Below are 24,412 nucleotides of genomic sequence, written 5' to 3'. Positions count from 1 at the left end.
AAACTTAAGATTATACTATAAAAATTTGTGTCCGCAGAATCCTGTGTCTCATCTACGATTGCTGCTGTCAGTGTAAAAGTATAATATTGACTTAAAAAGTGAGTCCATTTATCAGTAAAATACAGAATTTAAAAAAAAAACAATCTTTTTATTTAGATGCTATTTCTTGGTCTTGAAGATTAGTTTCTGTCTAAGTTTCATAACAATCCATGAAGGTTTACAAATTTATCATGTCAAAAGAATTTAATCCTAGACTCTCTGTAAATGTCCATCTATCAGAAAAATACTGAAAAAGAAAATATATTTTCAAAAGTTTGCTTCAGACATTATCACTTAATTATAAAAAAGCTTCTGCCAAAGTATCATAAAATTCTATGAAGGTTTGACAAAGTAATTCATGTGTAACAAACTTGAACCCCAGACTGTATTAACTTGTTAACTGTTAAATAAAAAATTAAGTCCATTTATCAGTAAAATATGGAAAAATTAAAATATTTAAAAAATTTTGCTCTGGATACTGTATTTTGTCCAAATTTCTAAAAATTCCATGAAGGTTTGACAAAGTTATTGATGTCTAAAAAAAACTTTAACCACAGACTGAACCTAAATGTTGCTGATGATGGAATCTAGGTTCGCTATGTCTTGCTTTTGCGACATAAATGTCACAGGCTCGACAAAAGTCAGTTGAAAATGTTTATTCATCAGATCGTTCAAAGCACAAAAACACTCAAGACAAATAGAACAGAGTCCTGGCAGTAACTGAAAGCTAGTTCGAAGCCAATAACAAATAAAACTGCTGGACCAATTATATTGCTTAAGGATACTACACTGAGATTCTCCTTTTTTTTCTTATCATGATAGCTTGAAGGGTTCCACTCATATTTGCTCAACCAAAAACAGATTTACAAATATATAACATTTTAATAACAAAATTACACAACAGATATAAAATAAACATCACAGATGAATGCATACAAATGTAAAATTTGCATAATATGTGTATGCTAACTTGTAAGCACCTTTACAAATATTGTATGGAAGTTTTTGAGAACTCTTGATTTTATTCTACAGTTTCTACATCCAGAGAAGTATTTATTATTGTATTTATAACACTTCAAATACAAAGTATTATGGAAGAGTACAAATTTATTATTAAAGTAAAATGTCATAACATTAATTAGAAAACAACAGAAACCATCCATTATTGTGTAAATGTAAAAACTTGTTAATGATAAGGACATAATACAATTAGTAATTTTGTGGGTATAAGTAGCTATGTGTTTTAATATATAACTTTAAGCTGCATACAAAAATAAAACTTTTGAATGCACAAATTCAAGAAATATATGGAAAATGGAACAAAACTTTCATTTTCACAGATTCTCTGTAAGAGATCCTACACATAAAACTGTGAGAACCTTGATATGAAATGTCACTAGGTATACCGGTATATGGATTTTCTTTTTTTCTTCCCTAAACCATTTATCCAATTACTTTTACAGCAATATGAAATTTCTGTAATATTTATATGGAGATGAAAAGGCTCCATTATACAGATGACATAAGTTCCTGTTGATCAACTGTATACATGAAAAAGAACAGCATATCTCAATGATTGTAGATGTTATTTAAAAAAAGCATTCTAATTTTTCCCAACCACATTCTGTTGTTTGTAAGTTAAAATTACCCTTCACTTCAAACAAAGCACACATACACACATCAGTTTCAAACTAACAAACTGCATTCTAACATACATGTATAAGTTTCTGATTATTATGACGATTATAAGTTGTCATGGATAAATATATATATTGTAAATAAACGGGCAATATCTAGCATAGAGATTCTAAAAGGCAGGATTTTAAAAATTATTAAAAGAATATTTTACTCAACAAGGATCTGATTTTGTTTTATATAATGAGATATATTTTCATAGATATACATAATCTAGTACCAGGGGAGGATCCAGGATTTTTGAAAGGGAGGCGTAATTCGATAAAAGTGAAGTAATATCGGCAAAAATTTTTGGATGATTTTATGCTAAAATATGATATAACTACCAATTAAAGGTAATTACTGAGTACTGATTTTCATGTTTATTAGATTTCTTTAAAATAATATCAGAACCAAATAAAATGCTCCGCAGGGCGCAGCTTGATACGACCGCAGAGGTTGAACCCTGAACAGTTGGGGCAAGTATGGACACAACATTCAAGCTTGATACAGTTTTGCATTTGGATTGTGATTAAATATTTGACACTGCATAGGTTTCTGACACAGAATGAATGTGGTCTAAGAACTTAAAAAATTTAAATTGGACATTCACCTATTATGGTCCAATATCCAAAATCTAAATACATGGTTAGATTCAGCATATCAAAGAACCCCAAGAATTCAATTTTTGATGAAATCAAACAAAGTTTAATTTTGGACCCTTTTGACCTCAATGTGGACAAAGTTGATAACGGGGCCCAAAAATCAAAAATCTAAATACATGGTTAGATTCAGCATATCAAAGAACCCCATATATTCAATTTTTGTTGAAATCAAACAAAGTTTAATTTTGGACCTCGATTTGGACCAACTTGAAAACTGGGCCCATAATCAAAAATCTAAATACATGTTTAGATTTAGCATATCAAAGAACCCTAAGAATTCAATTTTTGTTAAAATCAAACTAAGTTTAATTTTGGACCCTTTCGACCTTAATGTAGACCAATTTGAAAACGGTACCAAAAATTAAGAATCTAAATACACGGTTAGATTCGGCATATCAAAGAACCCCAATAATTCAATTTTTGATGAAATCAAACAAAGTTTAATTTTGGACCCTTTGGACCTCAATGTGGACCAATTTAAAAACGGGGCCCAAAATCCAAAAACTAAATACACGGTTAGATTCAGCATATTAAAGAACCCCAAGAATTCAAGAATAAAACCCCATTGAAATTGGTCAAGAAATAAGCAATTTATACAAAGTATCTTCTTTTGCACAACACTGTGCAATTAAATATTTCTTGCTATTGCGCAATACTGTACAATTGACAATTTCTTGCTATTGCACAATATTGTGCTATTGGATATTTCTTGCTATTGCGCAATACTGTGCAATTGAAGATTTCTTGCTATTGCGCAATACTGTGCAATTGAAGATTTCTTGCTATTGTGCAATACTGTGCAATTGAAAATTTCTTGCTATTGCACAATACTTATTATATAATAATTTACACATCCTGTTTGGTGTGTATCTCCTACCATACCATTATTATTTGCTTTTAAATATAAATCAGAAATAACCAACTTAAAATGGAAAATTTTAAAAGAAAAAAAAAAGGAAAAAAAGAAAAAAAAGGAAAAATAAAAAAATTCCCCCCCCAAATTTTTTGAACCCCTTATGATTCATCACCCCCAAACTCAATCCCAGCCTTCCCTTTGTGGTATGGTACCTTGCAGTACAATTTCAGAGAGATCCATACACTTGAACACAAGTTATTGTCTGGAAACTAGAAAAATGTGTTTTTTGGCCCCTTTTTGGCCCCAAATTCCTAAACATTTAGGGCAATTACCCCCAAACTCAAACCCAGCTTTCCCTTTGTGATATGGAACCTTGTAGTACAATTTCAGAGAGATCCATACACTTACACACAAGTTATTGTCCTGAAACTAGAAAAATGCTTGTTTTTTGCCCCTTTTTGGCCCCTAATTCCTAAAATATAGAGGCAATTACCCCCATCATCAATCCCAGCCTTCCCTTTGTGGTATGGTACCTTGCAGTACAATTTCAGAGAGATCCATACACTTGAACACAAGTTATTGTCTGGAAACTAGAAAAATGCTTATTTTTGGCCCCTTTTTGGCCCCCAATTCCTAAACATTTCGGCAATTACCCCCATACTCAATTCCAGCTTTCCCTTTGTGATATGGAATCTTGTAGTACAATTTCAGAAAGATCCATATACTTACACACAAGTTATTGTCATGAAACTAGAAAAATGCTTGTTTTTTTACCCTTTTTAGGCCCCTAATTCCTAAAATTTTGAGGCAATTACCCCCAAAATCAATCCCAGCATTCCTTTTGTGATATGAAACCTTGTGGTACAATGTCAGAGAGATCCATACACTAACACACAAGTTATGTCTGGAAGTTACAAAAATGCTTATTTTGGCCCCTTTTTGGCCCCTAATTCCTTCACTGTTGGTACCATGACCCCCAAAATCAATCCCAACCTTCCTTTTGTGGTATTGAACCTTGTGGTAAAATTTCATAGAGATCCATTCACTTAAACTAAAGTTAGAGTGCGAAAACCAATGTGTCTTCGGACGACGCCGGACGACGACGCCAACGTCATACCAATATACGACCACAAAAATTTTTTTGCGGTCGTATAAAAATGTGGTATGACTGATGAGGCAACTATTCACAAAAGACCAATATATGTTAACAAAAAGCTGCTTACATTTTAAATTTCTATAACAATATTAAAAAAAAATAACCCTAAAATGGATTTCTATACATCAAGGCTCTCTTTCAAGCATTTTTAACACAAAAAAGCTATATATATATTGAAATTTAACCAGAATTCAGGTTCTAGATTTTTTTTTAATTTTCAGCAAGTGTGTATATGATGAGAACCTTATTAGAAACTTGTCTGCAAATACACTTTTTGTTTTGTTTTAGTGTTTCATGAAAGATTTCATAGCAAGTTAAACATACAATATGATGGTTAGTTAAGAACAGAAGCCATGAACAATTGGCAGTGTTAAAAACTTTTGATCAACTAAGCTAAAAACTAAAGCACTTTGGACTGTATCAATAAATATAGTTTCTATATACATGTATTCTGTTTCATACAGTTTTGAGAAAACAGGGTATCAAATAAATGTGTTATGTGTTTCTTTTTAACATATAAAAAAAAAAACTGATTTTTAAAAAACCGTAAAGATATTGTTGACAAATTTTGTATGTGTAAAAGCATCTAAATTTTAAAAAAATAGATTCATATTTCCAAAATTGATCACTAATAACTGGCAAGTATATATAGATAGCATTTCAGCATGATTTTAAACATTTAAACTTTTATAACCACCATTGGTAGGTCAACCAAGATTAAACATGTTCAAAGGAAATGTTATTCAAGTTCTATGTTTTAAGTGAAAATACCAATTCTAATAAAACATTCATCAAATACACCTTAAAATTTTTCTAAATTTAATATATGATCAATTGCTTAATTATCTGCCATATTTTCTCGTTAGCTACAAGTCATTCAGCTCTGAATCTAAGGAACCCATCTCATCATCCAGATCAAGGTCATCCAAATCTAAATCATCGTCATCATCTGAAATTACAAAACTCCAAGTATTATTCAGCCTCATGTATCAATAAAAAACCATAAGTTCCATATAAAGATTATTAAAGTCAATGTCCCCTTGGTAACTTCCCACTTTTTTATAAGAAGGAAAAGAACATGGCATTAAATTTCCAAAATGTAATTTGCCTTAATAAATCCTAAATATCTTAATGATTAATTTTTAGATCTTTTTGGTCAATTTTATGCACTTATTGTCAATAACACTTTGAACTGCCATTATCAGACCTGGTCATACTAAAACTCTATCATATGTTCAATCTCTTATCAGCAATGTTTTTCTTTTTCTTTTTAAGGTTCCCTTACAGAAACTTGGAAAGTTTGAGGACCCTTGAATCCAATTTCCACGTTCATTTTGTTGTATTGCTATTTTTAATACAGCAATTGTAGATGTGTTATAATTTCTATATATAATTACAATTAATTTGAAGGTAAATGTTAGTAGGCAGATATATTTTTTATCTTTAAAAAAAGTGTTTGCAAGGAAACCATTTTTTTCCACATGGAAAGAACAACACATTACCACAATATGGCAACAAAACTTTTCCAGAATAAAAGATATCACTGTTAACCTTCATCTTGGTGTATACTAACCATATACATCATAACAAAAGGAACATTGTTTGTATTAATATAACATAAATCAAATTGTCAGAAACGGTGAATTGTAATAACTATTTCAAATGGTGAATTAATTAACTTAAAGACCTTGAAAAAATTCAGCACAGTATACTAGTCAGATTTTTTATCAAATAAATCTTTTATAAATTATCTTTAGTGATGTATACATAGATACTATGCACAAATTGTTTCAAGCTCCATTGAAAGTTTATCTGTTAAAAATTTCATATAAAATGAAACCTGCCCCATATAACTGAACTGATATATCATATAACAAAATTATAATACAAAGCAATAGATAGCAAATAACAGCCCATTGTTTCTGGTGACAAAAACTCACAAATACTTTGTTTTTTTAATTTATGAAAAGAGATATACCATGATGGCCCTCCTTGAAGTATTTAATCTTTTGCAAAATGTTATGGACAACAATTTACAGGTTTCATTCAAAGAATTAGACTTTGAGTAATCTAGATTTATAACATTTAGCTATTTAAATAATAACAGGATAGAAGAATAAGGGAGGCTCTAAAGTGTGTTTTTGAAGCTGTAGTTGAACAACTAAATTATTTTACAAAAAGTAAAGTGTATTGTTTATAATATCTATTGCTTTTGTAACTTAAATTACCTTTATTTTAATTAAAGTAACCTTTCTCCATTAGAATAATGAACATTTTTACCTGATATGAATCAACCTTGAAGGAAATACATGAAGTAGTATCAGGATTCTTATCATTATATCAGAGTAAAACAATTTATATAATAAACATATACACATACAAATGATCTTTACAACAAACCTTAACTAATCATTATGATAAAAGTTTCAAATTATTCCTGTTTGTTCCAATCTGTTTGTGTATCTTCTATAGTAAGGAACTCTTTTCCAGTGGTGTAAAATAAGGTAATCTAAAAATAGTCCTTTGGAGTACTAGCACACCAAGTTATCCATAATAGTATACATTGTGTTCACATGAAGTTTATGTCAATCATTTTCTTTATGTATCCTTATATTCATTATGTAATTCAAAACAAAACGTGTATGTTGAATCTACTGAAAGATGTTGATATCACATTCCCTACACCTGATTCATATTTAAAAGATGTTTTGGGTATTTTTCTAAATTGTATATATAGAGACATATTTTCAAACTCAAATTAGCTGATTTGATCGATATTGTGCTTTGTGCCATTTAATCCAAATTTTTATGTATAGATACTGTGCTATTCTAATGATTGTCTAAAAATCTTGACATAAAATTCTTACCACTGTCTAAACCTTTAATATCTTGTTTCTTTGGGTTAAATATTTCTAAATCAGAATCATCATCTGACACCAAGAAGTCATCTGAATCTTCATCATTATCTAACTTGACACTGGCCTTGTATACTGAAATAAATAATTCATCTATAAAACAAGAGTGGTTTCAATGACATGTTTCACCTTTTTAAAAACTATGACTGCATACATTTCTTCAAAGTCTGTGAGGTTAAGGTCAAACCTACAGAGGACATTTCAATCATTAAATGGAAAGTATATATATGATCTAACTAAAAAAAGTTATTTAAAAATAAATGTGGATAGTGTCCACATGTGGACACAGATGATGCCCCCCTTTGCATATCATATAGTTATAAAGGGACATAACTGAAGAACGTTAAAGTGACGCTACCCAAATTTGTACTTGATCTGAGTTTTGTGGTAATAAGCATTGTGTGTAAGTCTCATAACATTTGGTTGAGGCTAACTTAAGTAGAGAACAGAAACTAAAAATTCAGCAATTTTTCTATTTGTAAACATGCATAACTCTAGAACGGTTCTGTATAAGTTTTATAACATTTGGTTGAGACAAACTAAAGTTAGAGAACGGAAACGAAAAATTCAGCAATTTTAATGTTTATAAAGGGACATAACTCAAGAATGGTAAAAGTGTCACCACCAAATTTCATGCTTAATCTGTATTATGTAGTAATAAGCATTGTGTATAAGTTTCATAACATTTGGTTGAGGCAAACTAAAGTTTGAAAACGGAAACAAAAAATTTGTACTTGATCTTAGTTTTGTGGAAATGATTATTGTGTATAGGTTTCATAATGTTTGGTTGGGGCAAACTTAAGTTACAGAATGGAAACTAAAAATTTTGCAATCTTTCGATTTATAAAGGGGCATAACTCAATAATGGTTAAAGTGACACTACCCAAATTCAACTTGATCTGTGTTTTATCAGTGGAAGTCAAAATTAAACATTGCATTGTATAAAGCATTGATTGTAGTTGATTCAACTATAATCATGGACAAAGGGAGATAACTCCAATTTTAAAAGTAACTTGATATTTTGAAGAAAATTTTTCCATTTATAAAGGGGCATAACTCTAAAAGGGTTAAAGTGACGCCACCAAAATTCAAACTTGATCTGTGTTTTGTGGTAATAAGCATTGTGTATAAGTTTCATAACATTTGGTTGAGGCAAACTTAAGTTAGAGAACGGAAACTAAAAATTTTGCAATTTTTCCATTTATAAAGGGGCATTACTCTAGAACGGTTGAAATGACGCCACCAAAATTCAAACTTGATCTGTGTTTTGTGGTAATTAGAATTGTGTATAAGTTTCATAACATTTGGTTGAGGCAAACGCAAGTTAGAGAACGGAAACCAATTTTGGGAAATACGTACGTACGTACAGACGGACAAGGGTAATACTTAATGCCCCCACCGCTACAGCGGGGTCATAAAAAAAAATCACTTATCACAAAACTTAACATTAATCACTAAATCATGGAATTGAGGTCAAAATCATTTGTGGTCCATGTGAAGACTGACATAGTGAATGATATCCTTAACTTACTACTAATGTTTGGGATTCGGTAGACCATGAAAAAAAGTATCAAGAGGTCAAATTCTGATGTCATATGTCAAATTTTAATGAAGCATCTATGAAAGAAAACTCTTGTTTTCCACTTTCTATCATAAAAACTTATCATTGGTTGCTTTTATAACTATGGAAATATATGTAAAAAACAAGTCCCACCTTACAGAAACTTCAGGTTATAAAGTATATATATATATACACAATATGTCTTTAACCATCTGAATCATCAAGTTTTGTAGAATAAGTTACAATATTGTGGCTACCAATTCTTGCTGGAATAGCATATATGACCACAATAAGGATATTCATTGAAGGCAAATAGTCAAGAATTTCTATCAAAAATTCCTGCTTTTCCTTGGTTATACATCCAATATCTCCAAGCTATACTCAGAGCTGGACAATAAAGCTATTATCAGAACATCAAATCAATATGTGAAAATACTTTTGGTTTTTTTTTGTATGTGGGTATTGGTGTTTTAGTTGTTGCTTGACTTACTTGGTTTTTGTTTCTTTGGTGATGTTGACTGATATTTTAATGTAGATGAGTAGCCATTTGGCACTGGAGTACTATATCTGGGTGTTGTTGGACGACTATTTACAACAGCTTCCATGTTGCCAATTCTATCCCTTAATAATGAAACTGTTGACCTTCAAAGAAAAAAAAATCTTTACAGTAAAATGAGCAACAAATCAATTTATTTGTATATTTACTTCATCTATTTACTAACCTTTATATAAAAAAAAAATATTATAGGATTAAATTCTCATCACCCTGTCCCCTCTCCATTTCTTTAGATATGGCAAAGAAAATTTATGCTGTATGGAACCCTAGAACCCTACTGCCATTTGGAGCCTGGTAATCAAGTATGTAAAATTGTGACTGACCATACCTAAGTTCTGATATGTGTAGTCCTTCATTATCTGAGGTAGGACTCCAGCTTCCCTGTGATGGTCTGTATTGCTGTTTATGGTGCTGTTTGGCTAGATCATGCACATTCTACAGGAACAAAAAGAAAAAAAGTCCATTTAAACAAGCAAAGGAAAAGATTTATAACTTTATATGGCCCTTACTTAATCCCTATCTTCATATTTTAATATAGAGGGCAGGGTGCAACAAAACATATATTCAAGTCAAATAGATTATTTGTTAAAACAAACAAAATTAAAAGATCTTTTTGTTGATGCATTCCCAGTATGTTTCTGGTTCTTAAAGCAAATGCAAATTGGCATGGTTTCATTGAATTCTGTGAAAAATTGAAATTAACGCTAATTTTGTGAATAAAAATATATTATGATATGTAAATTTTCCACACAAAAAAAGACACATTTCCTATCTAGTCACTGTTTTAACAATGATCTGTAGAGATAAAAACTAGTAAAAAATAATTTGAAATATTAGCTTAAACTAAGAGCCATATTTGGGCCTTATCAAACGTAATCAATTAATGATGAAAACATATTGTGCATCAAATTAAAGACTAAAGATAAAGATAAAGTGCAGTATTGGAAGGTAAGTTGTTTAGTGTAATAGTTTCCTTACATGTATACTATACATATCCTGAACAAAAGCTAAAATTTATTGCTAGTTGTCCAATAAAAATCAAAATTTTAATATATACTGGAAATATTTTTTATTTTACCCGATCTAGGAGATCTTGTTTTCTCTGTAAATCTTTTCCATTATTAAAGGCAGATGCTACATCCAACTCCATTTTAACTGTAATTAATAAAACATTGTTGTAAATATATAAACACATATAACTCATCTGTTATATAAAGAAGTAAAGCTTTTTTAAGACTTGTTTTAGTCATGATTATTGTTAAATTGTTAGTGATTCTTTTGAAGAATTTTATTGCAGAACATTTTTCAATTTAAAGAAGAGAAATGAACTAAATAAAACTACATGAATTTTGTAGCTAAATGAAAATATATTTTTTAATAAAGCAATTCAGCTATTTATATCCCTTGTCCTTTACACATTTTACTTCTCTGTTGTACTTAATATATTTACAAAAGTCTCCATATAAGTCAACTAGTGTTATGAATATGAAAGAGTATTAGTTCATTAATTATTGTTTCAATAATATTGGTGTGGCCTAATTGATTGTGATTTCACACGGCCTATGACTTCTGTTCAATAAGGATGATGAGATCAAATTTGGAATAGTTGGGTAACAGAATCAATATTCACAATTCATTTTAGATAAGATGTAAAGGTAACATTTTGTTCAATTTCTCTGCCAATATAATAAACTTGGCTATATACAATGGCTTGTTTCCAAGCTGAAACATTTTCACATATATGTATGTGATTAAATTTTAAGGGTAAAAAGTGCAATTAAATTTTCCACAAATTTTTAAACCATGAAAAGCTTTTTGTGATGCAGTTTTTGAGATAAAAAATCCCCTTTTTCACACAAAAAGTTCTTTGGAAATTCAGTTTTTTGCATACATTTAATATATAGCTCCATAGTTTTTACACCTTTCTTCTTTGGTCCTCTGCTCTTCAAATCAGCCCAAATGGTTAAGCTCAGTCATTTGATATGCAAATTAATTTTATGTTGTTTAAAAAATTTGATTTATAAAATTTCATTATCTTTGTGATGCATTCTACAATGATGTTACAATGTATAAAATGGAAAATAAGAGAAAAACTTACACAATCTAGATTTGACAGTATCTATATCTCTTTTTATAGTTCCTATGTCATCTTTTAAACTCTGCTTTCTAAAATATAAGAGTGTTGATTTTAAATCACAATACTAATTAAGAACAACAATTCCTATAATTCAGTGAAATAATTAGAGGTATAAAACATGATTTTTTTGTTTGATGCTTCTGACTGTCCTTACAGATAATTTTCTGGAATGTTCTAAATATATTCAAGTTAAGAAAGCTTAATATTTCATGAAAATTTTTTAAAATGCAACAGATACAGATTTTTAAAACATGATGGTCAAAATTTTCAAGGGAGCATCTTTTCGTCTTTGGAGGGTTAAAACTCATCGTGTTTTCGTAAGCAATTACAAAATTTTGTGTTTTAATTATTTTTTGGCACAGTCTATAAACAGAAACACATAAATCAAGACACTAAAATATTCTGGATTATTCATACTAATTTGAAAGTAGCATTTTACCATGTCTTTATATCATGTTACTTCTCTTACAAAATATATAAAAAACAATTACACACAACTAAAAAAGAGTTTACAACCACCAACAAGCTTGGACTTAGTATATAAGTAAATGTTGATGAAACAACTACCAAAAACAAATACATGTATAAATAGAAGACCATCTAGTGCAAAAGCTCACATACCCATGCTCCCCAGAAACCAATTAAAAGGGGAATAGCTTATAGTGGCATATGATGGCATAATTTGTTTATTTAATAAAAGTATTCTTTTTTGTTATGATTTAAGACAGTAATATTGTCTTGAACAATCTGTTTTAGTAACTTTGACATTTATGTTAGACAAAATGACTTCAAAAAAATAAGTAGATTCCTCTTATTAAAAATTAACACATTTCCAAGTAAGGTTGAAGTCCCATTTGTAGTATCTGATATAGCTTCCTTAGACCACTTTTCTACACAAATTTCAGACTTTTGACCTTAAACTTAGACATACATGTAGAAAAATCAACATAAATAGGGATCATTCACTCATTATATATGACCTGTAGTGATTCAACATCAATAGGGATCATTCTCTCATTATATATGACCTGTAGTGATTCAACATCAATAGGGATCATTCTCTCGTTATATATGACCTGTAGTGATTCAACATCAATAGGGATCATTCTCTCATTATATATGACCTGTAGTGATTCAACATCAATTGGGATCATTCTCTCATTATATATGACCTGTAGTGATTCAACATCAATAGGGAACATTCTCTCATTATATATGACCTGTAGTAATTCAACATCAATAGGGATCATTCACTCATTATATATGACCTGTAGTAATTCAACATCAATAGGGATCATTCTCTCAATATATATGACCTGTAGTGATTCAACATCAATAGGGATCATTCTCTCGTTATATATGACCTGTAGTGATTCAACATCAATAGGGATCATTCTCTCATTATATATGACCTGTAATGATTCAACATCAATAGGGATCATTCTCTCATTATATATGACCTGTAGTGATTCAACATCAATAGGGATCATTCTCTCATTATATATGACCTGTAGTGATTCAACATCAATAGGGATCATTCTCTCATTATATATGACCTGTAGTGATTCAACATCAATAGGGATCATTCTCTCATTATATATGACCTGTAGTGATTCAACATCAATAAGGATCATTCTCTCGTTATATATGACCTGTAGTGATTCAACATCAATAGGGATCATTCTCTCATTATATATGACCTGTAGTGATTCAACATCAATAGGGATCATTCTCTCGTTATATATGACCTGTAATGATTCAACATCAATAGGGATCATTCTCTCGTTATATATGACCTGTAGTGATTCAACATCAATTGGGATCATTCTCTCATTATATATGACCTGTAGTGATTCAACATCAATTGGGATCATTCTCTCATTATTTATGACCTGTAGTGATTCAACATCAATAGGGATCATTCTCTCATTATATATGACCTGACTTTATATTCAAGTATATGTCTGATACTTCCTGTTTACTCCAGACCTGCACAGATGTAACTTACACTTCTTGTACATCTTTACTGAGTGAGTAGAACTGATTTTCTGACATTCTATTACTTCCTGTGCTGCGTAAAATTTGAAGTTCACTGTTTAACAGTTGAATATCTCCATTGAGATCATGACAAACTTTGTTTAGTTTGCGGTCAATGTTGGGACTTTCGCTGCCACTCATTTTATATACTTCATCTACAATTATTACAACAGGAATAATGTGATTTATTGTGTTTTATGACAGACTGTTTCAATAAACTTGAACAATACAAGTTAAATAGAATTCAGGGTTTAATTAGTTATTTTCAGCTAATATTTCAAAAGCTTCATATTACAATTCTATTACTAATAGAACTCAAAACAACAATTCAAAATGAATAAAATGCTCCGCTGGGCGCAGCTTGATACGACCCCAGAGGTCGAACCCTGAACAGTTGGGGCACGTATGGACACAATATTCAAGCTTGATACAGCTCTGAATTTGGATTGTGATTAAATATTTGACACAGCATAGGTTTCTGACACAGAATGAATGTGGTGTAAGAACTTAAAGATTTTTAATTTACCTATTATGGTCCAATATCCAAAATCTAAATACATACACGGTTAGATTCAGCATATCAAAGAACCCCAAGAATTCAATTTCTGTTAAAATCAAACTCAGTTTAATTTTGGACCCTTTGGACCTTAATGTAGACCAATTTGAAAAAGGGACCAAAAATTAAGAATCTAAATACACGGTTAGATTCAGCATATCAAAGAAAATCAATATTTCAATTTTTGATGAAATCACACCATATCATTATTATTTGCTTTTTTTTATAAATCAAAAATAACCAACTTAAAATGGAAAATTTTAAAGAAAAAAAAAGGAAAAAAAGGGGGGGAAAAAAAAGGAAAAAAAATCCCCCCCCCCCAATTTTTTGAACCCCCTTATGATTCATCACCCCCAAACTCAATCCCAGCCTTCCCTTTGTTGTATGGTACCTTGCAGTACAATTTCAGAGAGATCCATACACTTGAACACAAGTTATTTTCTGGAAACTGTAAAAAATGCTTGTTTTTTGGCCCCAAATTCCTAAACATTTAGGGCAATTACCCCCAAACTCAAACCCAGCTTTCCCTTTCTGATATGGAACCTTGTAGTACAATTTCATAAAGATCCATACACTTGCACACAAGTTATTGTCCTGAAACCAGAAACAAGCTTGTTTTTTTCGCCTTTTTGGCACCTAATTCCTAAAATTTTGAGGCAATTACCCCCCAAAATCAATCCAAGCCTTCCCTTTGTGGTATGGTACCTTGCAGTACAATTTCAGAGAGATCCATACACTAACACACAAGTTATTGTCTGGAAGTTACAAAAATGCTTATTTTTGGCCCCTTTTTGGCCCCTAATTCCTAAACGTTTTGGGCAATTACCCCCAAACTCAATTCCAGCTTTCCCTTTGTGATATGGAACCTTGTAGTACAATTTCAGAAAGATCCATACACTTACACACAAGTTATTGTCATGAAACTAGAAAAAATGCTTGTTTTTTTACCCTTTTTTGGCCCCTAATTCCTAAAATTTTGAGACAATTACCCCCAAAATCAATACCAGCATTCCCTTTGTGATATGGAACCTTGTGGTACAATGTCAGAGAGATCCATACACTAACACACAAGTTATTGTCTGGAAGTTACAAAAATGCTTATTTTTGGCCTCTTTTTGGCCCCTAATTCCTTAACTGTTGTGACCATAACCCCCATAATCAATCCCAACCTTCCTTTTGTGGTATTAAACCTTATGGTAAAATTTCATAGAGATCCATTCACTTAAACTAAAGTTATTGTGCGAAAACCAATGTGTCTTCGGACGACAATGACAACGCCAACGTCATACCAATATATGACATCAAAATTTTTTTGCGGTCGTGTAAAAATTATAATGGTAAAATCTGTTTTATCCAAAATTAAAATTTAAAATATTCATGGAATGGGTTTTACTCATTGTTGAAGCCATTCAAGGGTATATAGTTTGTATTTTGAGGACAGATGTCTAATTAACACAATAAATCATCAGATACTTCATCAAAATTTCTTAAAATTCCATTGAAACAAACATCAGTTATATATATTGTGCTACAGGCTCTTCCATAACTGTCATATGACTTATATTTCTATATTTATGACTCTGGAAAGACACATGTAAAAATCTTCCAAATGAAAATGGGTCTTGCTGACTTACAATTACACCTGCTTGAAATCATCTTGTTTTTAAAAGAATAAAGTCCAATAACTCTGGACAACAAATTTTAATATCTTCCAAATTAAGGAAGTTTGTCTTTAAGGAACAAAACAGTGTGTACAATATTTGCAAAAATTGGATAAAGAAAACATTATAATAATGTTTAGACACTCATATTTTTTAATTTTCTAATAAATGAAAGGAAATGGGTTGTTGATTTAACCACATACTCTTTCATCTTGATAATTGACTTACTTTTAAGTTCTCTAATCTGTTCATTATAGTTACTTCTATCAGTCTCTAACCTATTTACCATCTGTCTTAACTGGTCAATCAACTGAAACAGCAATACTAAATATTTATACATGTATAATAATACTTTATTCCAAAATCAGTACAGCTTATAGGATATCTATCATTTTATTTAGTCAGGATTTTTGGAGGGGTCAAAGGGACTTCGAAAAACAGAGTCATTTCATTTTCCTCCAAGTTCACTCTGAGATTTTAGTTTTATATGATTGCAAACATGTCATGCATATTGAGAATAAAAATTTTCAACAACAAACTTAATTCATATAAACAACACACAATTGCTATTTCAACAAGAATTCATCTCAAAAGCAATTTTTTTCTTATAATGTTTGACTGAGAAGATGTCTATCTTTATTTATTTTGAAATAGGGAAACTATCAAAAATAAATTTGAGAAGGAATATTAGTACCCAACATGGGCTTACTTTTTAAGTTATGAATCACTCAACTTTTTATATAGATATGTGTTAAAGATAATAAGCATGTGTGTGCTATATTTGTGCATGAGATGATTTGATAAAAACATATTTCTTGCATTTTGATTAGATGTTAATTTTTGGACTTCATTTACCCTATTTTGCTCTTCCAGCCTATCACTAAGTGCTTGTACCAGTCCTGAACTGGTTCCTGTTGGCTCTGTTGTATAAGGATTGTAAACACTACTGTTTAAATCTGTTCTAGGAAATTCTAACAGTGAAGACGTTCTCCTCATTGGTAGTGATACAGAAACTATAAATCAAATGAAAAATAAAACAATTTAAACTTACAAACTAAATGTAGAAACATGAAAACTTGGGTTTTTATAAGGCTATAAGTATAAAAGCTTTTTCAATATGCATTCATATTCATGTACAGTAACACATACCGGTATTAATTTATTTTATTTTTTTAAGCACTTTGTAAATGACAATCATTCAAATGTGTATATTTTCAGTTGAATATATTAATTTTCTCAGCATAATTAGCAAACACCCAAAGTCTGCCAAAAAACAATGATTACTTCCCCCTATAGTAACTTTTCTGCATGTCATTTGTGCCTTTATTGGACTTAAATGAAATTATTCAAAGCTGCAGGTTATCTTTTCCTTAGTGCAATATATATGGAATATAAGTTAAGGCTACAGAGAATAAAATGACAGAAATTGTAGTTTTATGTCGCAACATCATACATTATTGACCATACTATATATATGCAATACATGTATATACAAATTTTTTCTACAACATTGACTAGATTAAGACATAGCTTTTCCAATTTCCTTTCCTTCGATTAAATTTTCCATATCTTATATTTCCTCTCCATAAAATACATCTAAACAATATCTTAGCCTACTAAGAAAACTTTACATATGATCTTTTACATGTAATTGTTAATATTTGCTTTATTGCATCTGCATGACCAATTTGGGTATAACATCTTACTTGTTGAAATTAATGTATCCTTACTTCTTTATGGCTAATATATTAATTGAACTAAAATAATTCGAAACTGTAAAATAGTTTTCTTTTTCTTAATAATATGAACATAATTCTAGTAATTAAAATCATTCCTTTAACATTTTGTAAGGTTAAGTTTGACAATGTCAATGTAAATATTATACGTTTTGTAAATTAAGTTTAAATCTTTTATTTAACAGAAATAAGTTTTTAAAATTCTATACTATATCTTTCGTGAAGTATTTGAGAAATAAAAAATAAATACATTGTATACACATGTATCACTTACAATTTCTATCATTATATCTTGTGAAGTTTATCTTTCGCTGAAAAAGACAATAATACAATTTTATTTAAGCACCAATCAAATTTCTTGAAACAGTCTTTTACTGTCTAAATACATGTACATGTAGTATTAATTGACAATAAGTAACCTCACAGGAGTCACATGTGGACATGCAAAGTATTACCCTATATGTCTATGTTATTGGTCTACCAACTACAGATTTCTTATCTTTTCTAAATGATTATTGTATTATGACTCCTTTTCCCTCTGTCATTTCTTCTGGCATTGACTGGTTGACATGTCAATAGTCTTTATTTGAAAATAGAATGCTATAAAAAGGTCTATCACAGTTAAGTTATTTTGAGTTTATTTTGTAATACCATTACAAGACATAAAATTAGATTTAATTTTTATGTTATGAAAAGCTCTTGTTGAAATCCATTACAAAGTTTAGTAATTTGGGATGTGTTGTTTCTTGGTATATCTATATCTTTGATGCAATAGAAAGACAACAGTGGATTACCACACTGTTGGCCATCATTACAATATATGTACCTTACCATATACATGTACAATGTAAGTACCACAAAAAATGTTGGTTTACAAACCTATCAAATTGCACCATGTGAAAGGTGAGGCCTTACAGATATCTTAGCTTTTTACATTAAGCGTTAACAAGGTCAACATTGAAAAAATATTACAGCTTAATATAATCATTAGTGTAACCCTGTTTGTTAATTATTATTAATGTCTGTATAATTTTAGCAGTTTAGACAGTACTTCCATTTTGAAACACAGACAGTGAAATTCTCTTTAAAACAGTCATTTTTAGCTCTCATTTAGCCTGATTGAGATAGTGATACAATGTGAATGTAAACACAAGAGTGCACACACTGAAATGTCTCGCCTTCTTTACTAATCATTGATATTATGTTGATAGTCCTAAATATAAAGCTTTATTTCAACTGTCACATAAACTTAACATTAACCAAGTAAACTAAACATTGACCAATGAACCATGAAAATGAGGTCAAGGTCAGATGAACCATGCTAGGCAGGCATGTACAGCTAACAATTCTTCCATACAACAAATATAGTTGACCTATTGCTTATAGTTTAAGAAAAACAGACCAAAACACAAAAACTTAACACTGAGCAATGAACCTTGAAAATGAGGTCAAGGTCAAATAAAACCTGCGTGACTGACATATAGATCAAAGAATATTTCCATACACCAAATACAGTTGACTTATTGCATATAGTATAAGAAAAAAGACCAAAACTCAAAAACTTAACTTTGACCACTGAACCATGAAAATGAGGTCAAAGTCAGATGACACCTGCCAGTTGGACATGTACACCTTACAATCATTCCATACACCAAATATAGAAGACCTATTGCATAAAGTATAAGAAAAACGGACCAAAACACAAATACTAAACTATAACCACTAAACCATGAAAATGAGGTCAAGGTCAGATGACACCTGCCAGCTAGACATGTACACCTTACAATCATTCCATACACCAAATATAGTAGACCTTTTGCATACAGTATAAGAAAAACAGACCAAAACACAAAAACTTTACTATAACCACTGAACCATGAAAATGAGGTCAAGGTCAGATGACACCTGCCAGTTGGACATGTACACCTTACAGTCCTTCCATACACCGAATATACTAGGCCTATTGCTTATAGTATCTGAGATATGGACTTGACCACCAAAACTTAACCTTGTTCACTGATCCATGAAATGAGGTCGAGGTCAAGTGAAAACTGTCTGACAGGCATGAGGACCTTGCAAGGTAGGCACATACAAAATATAGTTATCCTATTACTTATAATAAGAGAGAATTTAACATTACAAAAAATCTTAACTTTTTTTTCAAGTAGTCACTGAACCATGAAAATGAGGTCAAGGACATTGGACATGTGACTGACGGAAACTTCGTAACATGAGGCATCCATATACAAAGTATGAAGCATCCAGGTCTTCCACCTTCTAAAATATAAAGCTTTTAAGAAGTTAGCTTACGCCGCTGCCGCCACCGGATCACTATCCCTATGTCGAGCTTTCTGCAACAAAAGTCGCAGGCTCGACAAAAACCACTCTCTACCTGGTCAATTACTTTTAGTAATGAAATAATGAAAGTGTTAAAGTCATTTTAAATGTTCTCATTTCTATCTTTATTGTAAAAACAGTGATTTACAATGATTTATTAGTACATAAGATAAAAATGTTTCGTCCCTGGCATGGAAACTCATCAGGTGGCTTTTGCACTGACTATAGCATTGCAATCATTACATTTTGCACTGGTTTTGTTGTCTTATATTGTATAGAAGTTCCAATTGGCAAATAGGGTCTTCAGGTTTCAGTTTGGTGCTTAAGGTCAAGATGGTTGTACTATGTGTATGTAAATCATGTAAATATTGATTATGAATATGTAAAGGTAAAATTTATACATTATATATTTTTTGGTTTAAAACATAAATTACAGTTCAGCCATAAGAGTAAAGGTCCTTCATACCTTCCATTTCCTGCATAAAGATGATTTTTGTCTCACATTTAATAGACAGGAAATATTTTATTGTTTAAGTGAGTCTTCAAATATCACTTTTAATTACTTTCAACCATGTTTTGTCATCATTTATTGGGGGCTGTTGTTTTTATAGTAATTAAATTTTCACACCTAGCAATGCCAGGTGATAGGTAATAAGACACCTTTAACTTCATTTACCTGTAGTTTTATGTACCTGTAAAAATTATGCATTTTCAATAAAAAATTTGGGGGCCCTTTATAGCTTGCTGTTCAGTGTCAGCCAAGGCTGTACTTCGACCTATAATGGTTTACTTTTTACAAAATTGTGACTTGGATGAAGAGTTGTCTCATTGGCACTCATACCACATCTTCTTATATCTACTTATTACAGTTGAAAAACAAATACACTAGTGAGAAATCTTTTCTGTTTTCTCTTTTTCCCATCCATGCAAGACGTTTTGGCCGTACTGCCAGTTCAGCAATACTTTGTAAAGTTGTTTCAGCCATGGGAATATAACTGTTTTAGAAACAGACATGGAAAAATACATTTTAATCATAGATTAATATTCATTGATAAACGTGTGTAAAATGAAGTTCTTTAATGTTATACTAATATATGTCTCTGATACACTGAACAAGATATGACATTATTTAAAAAGTGAAGACGATTGTTAATCTAATAATAATCATCCACTCGATTATTTGAATGGTGTAGCTTCCAATGAGTTAGTGGACAAATGTTTTACCAAGAAGAAAAAAGAAGGATAAAGAGAGATAAAATGTATATGTATTCCATAGCATAGTGTGAAGACAGGCTCAACCTTTTGACTTCTTCACAGTTTACACACATATTCCTCATCATCAACTTAGAGACTGAGTTAAAGGCCTAGTCAATCTTTGCCGGTTTCAAGAAAATGACTGACGCATATATACAAATATCTTGTTTTAAGGAACATACATATTTTGTAAGTCTGAAAAAGATCTGTTTCAAACAACCGGTTTGAACTGAGAAACTGATATGATGCTTGACTTTTTTATTTTGTATCGAAAACACATTTGTTACATTTGATAAGTAATATTCAAATTTCTGCCAAAACAATTAATGCATAACTAAAAACAATATAAAAGTGTGGCTGAATCGACTATGGCCGAACTGGTTGTGTCTCGAAAAGCTTTCCCACATCTGAATTAAGTAACCTTGAGGATTTTCAATTTAATGTTGGTTAAATCCATCTCCTTCCTTGCAATGCTTACAAATTTCAACCTACTGTAACCTTTACCAAGTCTGCGTCCACAAGTCATACTTATACCAATTTGTACCATTTTTCAGATTATAAAGGAGTGAACACTTTCCTACAAATTTCAGGAAAACCTCTGGTTGCACTTCCATCATGAAACTAGGGACACAGTGATGCTGTAGAAATTATAATCTATGGTTTTATCCTGCACCAACCACATTTTATCTTGTACAAATGTACATAGAATTTTTCATTTTTTTTTCTTTGATTACACTTAGTACAGCACCTGCACTTGATGACACAGCATCAGCGTGATGGAATTTTCCTTAGTTTTGGCTTGGATGATTAATGAAAGAAGAAGAAGTATACATTTGTATCTAATAATCATTACCAAAATGTCTCATGCAAATGATACCAAGTTCGCCCTCTTTCACAGGTTATACCTGCTACATATTAAATATTCATTCATCTAATTAGGGTGTGACACACTGATGATCTATACTTTGAGCAATGCCAATGAATAAATCATGAACTGGCAATATTCAACAAGCTGTTAGCATGAATTAAGGATTGTGTGTTTTTCAAATACATGCCATTTCATAACATATTGACATTTTTAACTTGCACCTACTCTTGTTTTAGATAAATTTGAGTCTGCTTCACGTAAAATTGACGCAAACTTATTTTCCCAGTCCATTTCTACTTCTCCCTTTCGTTGTCAGGATGCTCGTTGTTTACAGAGGGCGCTTTTCAACCGGAAACGAAGTAATTTTAAAAAAGATACGGTGGTGGATCCGAACATTTTTATGTGTATTACGATAAACCCAAAAGTGTAGCTAGTAGTCAGCCGAAAACCAAATCAAATCAAAAACTTTATTTAAAGTCGGCATGTCACAAAAAAATAAACATAAGCTCTTTGAGCTTTTATAAATTTACACAATAAATATACACAATACAAAAAAAAACAAAACCAAACTGCCCAAATTTATTTTCTCCGAAGCTTAATTACCAAGTCAGAACCGAAAATGATTTTAATTGCTCAGAAAGCCAAAAGGTGTTTATATTCGTTGGGACTATTTTTCTATATATTATGTCACAGGTATTCCTCAGTATATAAAGATGCTTATACTATAAATGCATACGGATATTCTTAATCATCTTTTAAGCATTTGGTTTTCGCCAATCACGAAGGAAAATCTTTTAAGTTCAAGAGCAAGTTTATATATGGTTTATAGCAATTCTTGAAATGCTTGGGATTTTTCAAGCAACTCAAGGATTCATTTTATTTTAAATACGCCTTTTAGCCAAGTAACTTGCTGAATAATAGTTTCCATTATGTATATTTGGTTGTCTTTATATAAGCTTTCAACGGCGCTGCTTCAATACAGACAATACATTTTAAAATTTTGGTAATTATAATTTGCTTCAAATACTGACTCTTTTAGTTTAAACAGTATTTTATTCAAATAAATTGAATTGGATTGGGCAACAGGCATAGCCTATGTAAGCCCTCTCCATAAAACAAGGTACAATTATATTACATTCAAACAAAGCAACACATACACAAACATAATGGCAACACAGAATTAATTTTTCAAAAATACCTCATATCTGACTGGAATGATGCTTCAAATAGTTAACTCAGACAAAAAGTATGAATATTCTAAGAATGCTTCAAATACATGTAGTTAACTCAGAGAAAGAAAAAAAAAAGAAAAAAAATATTAATATTCTAGGTAATAAACTCCAACATTGATGTATTTAGAGGCCTTACATTAAAATAAACAGTCTCCAGTCAGCTGTCCAATATTATAATTTTAATAACTCATTTTTCAAAACAACATGTTTGATATCATGTACTTATTTTTACTAACTTATCGCACCCGAAGAATAACGACAGTGACTCGTAACCATATTGATACATTAAAGAATCATAACAATATAAAAAAGAATTTAGAATGTTAATAAGAAAAAAAAAGATAAGAAAAAAAAAGATAAGAAAAAAATAGATTTAAGAAACTTAAGATATACAAAAGATGGTTTGAATGATTTAGAAAAATATTGACTCTTTCACTGTCATTCTACATGTTCTACCATCTCAGCCAACTTGATAATCAGGACGAAAGAAATATAAATGGCGGTTTCCCCCCTGTGGTCGGTAAAAAAGGTTATTTTCTGGCATAAAATCGTTAAAAAAATGTTCGCATCGCTACGCTCGACACCATTTAAAAATAAATGTATACATATCACCAGTACGCATAATTACGTCCCTTTTCCTCGAACCCTGGGTCCACTACTGAATCATGAAAAAGACAAGTTTAACTTTGACCTAAAACATGAAAATTAACAATTGGAGCGTGAGTAACATTAATATCCAAAATCAAGAAAAGAACAATCATAAAACTGTAAGATGCATATCAGATCTATGTAAAGTCAATGTTTGACGCGTTCTCCACAGGGACGCTTTCATTATTATAGGCCCCTACGTTCGCAAGACATCGGCCTTTCAAATAAAGAGCTCTGAAAGAAACAAAAAACCCTAATGAACATATATAAATATTACAAATGAAGAACAGCAGAATATCAGAGTTAATAATTGTAGTAGTGGGTTATCTAAAATTCCCCTTCTGGTATCCTTTTTTATTTTGTTCACCTATCAATATCTATGCCGTCTTCTAGTCAAATGTCTACACAGCAATACTTTGGTTAATGTGACCATGGGACTCTTATTTTTCTAAAGTAACGTTTCTTTGTTTGATTTTTTTTTCGCTTTTGTTTGTTTTGTATCGTTTGTGTGTGTGTGTTTGTTT

General features: G+C 30.8%; 1 protein-coding gene across 2 annotated transcripts; it reads right to left on the bottom strand.

The window, feature by feature from the left end:
• Nucleotides 1-901: 901 nt before the first annotated feature.
• LOC127734684 (uncharacterized) lies at nucleotides 902-22,345 on the bottom strand. 2 transcript variants are annotated; one of them, XM_052244687.1, is made up of 12 exons: nucleotides 22,234-22,345; nucleotides 17,824-17,860; nucleotides 16,669-16,826; nucleotides 16,042-16,123; nucleotides 13,568-13,751; nucleotides 11,521-11,588; nucleotides 10,501-10,577; nucleotides 9,751-9,857; nucleotides 9,357-9,508; nucleotides 7,258-7,380; nucleotides 6,791-6,899; nucleotides 902-5,339 (listed from the first exon to the last, which is right to left on the bottom strand). In XM_052244687.1, exons 1-11 carry the CDS (start codon nucleotides 22,297-22,299, stop codon nucleotides 6,817-6,819), a joined length of 1,137 nt encoding a protein of 378 aa, XP_052100647.1. In that variant the 5' UTR covers nucleotides 22,300-22,345; the 3' UTR covers nucleotides 902-5,339; nucleotides 6,791-6,816. The 2 variants fall into 2 exon arrangements, with proteins under 2 accessions (XP_052100647.1, XP_052100641.1); XM_052244681.1 differs by lacking the exon at nucleotides 6,791-6,899.
• Between the last annotated feature and the right edge of the window lie 2,067 nt (nucleotides 22,346-24,412).

This window comes from Mytilus californianus, unplaced genomic scaffold, assembly GCF_021869535.1.
Source record: "Mytilus californianus isolate M0D057914Y unplaced genomic scaffold, xbMytCali1.0.p SCAF_1, whole genome shotgun sequence".
NCBI classification, from domain to species: domain Eukaryota; kingdom Metazoa; phylum Mollusca; class Bivalvia; order Mytilida; family Mytilidae; genus Mytilus; species Mytilus californianus.
The sequence above is the reverse complement of the archived record's forward strand: the minus strand, read 5'-3'. Positions and strand labels throughout refer to the sequence as shown.

Bases quoted from the DNA above. Each gene is read 5' to 3' on its own strand.
- LOC127734684 (XM_052244687.1), bottom strand. From the start codon at position 22,299: ATGGACTGGGAAAATAAGTTTGCGTCAATTTTACGTGAAGCAGACTCA. The intron at 16,827-17,823 runs GTAAGTGATACA...TTTGATTTATAG, and splicing joins AAGATATAATGATAGAAATT to TTTCTGTATCACTACCAATG. The intron at 9,509-9,750 runs GTATGGTCAGTC...TTTTCTTTGAAG, and splicing joins CTACACATATCAGAACTTAG to GTCAACAGTTTCATTATTAA.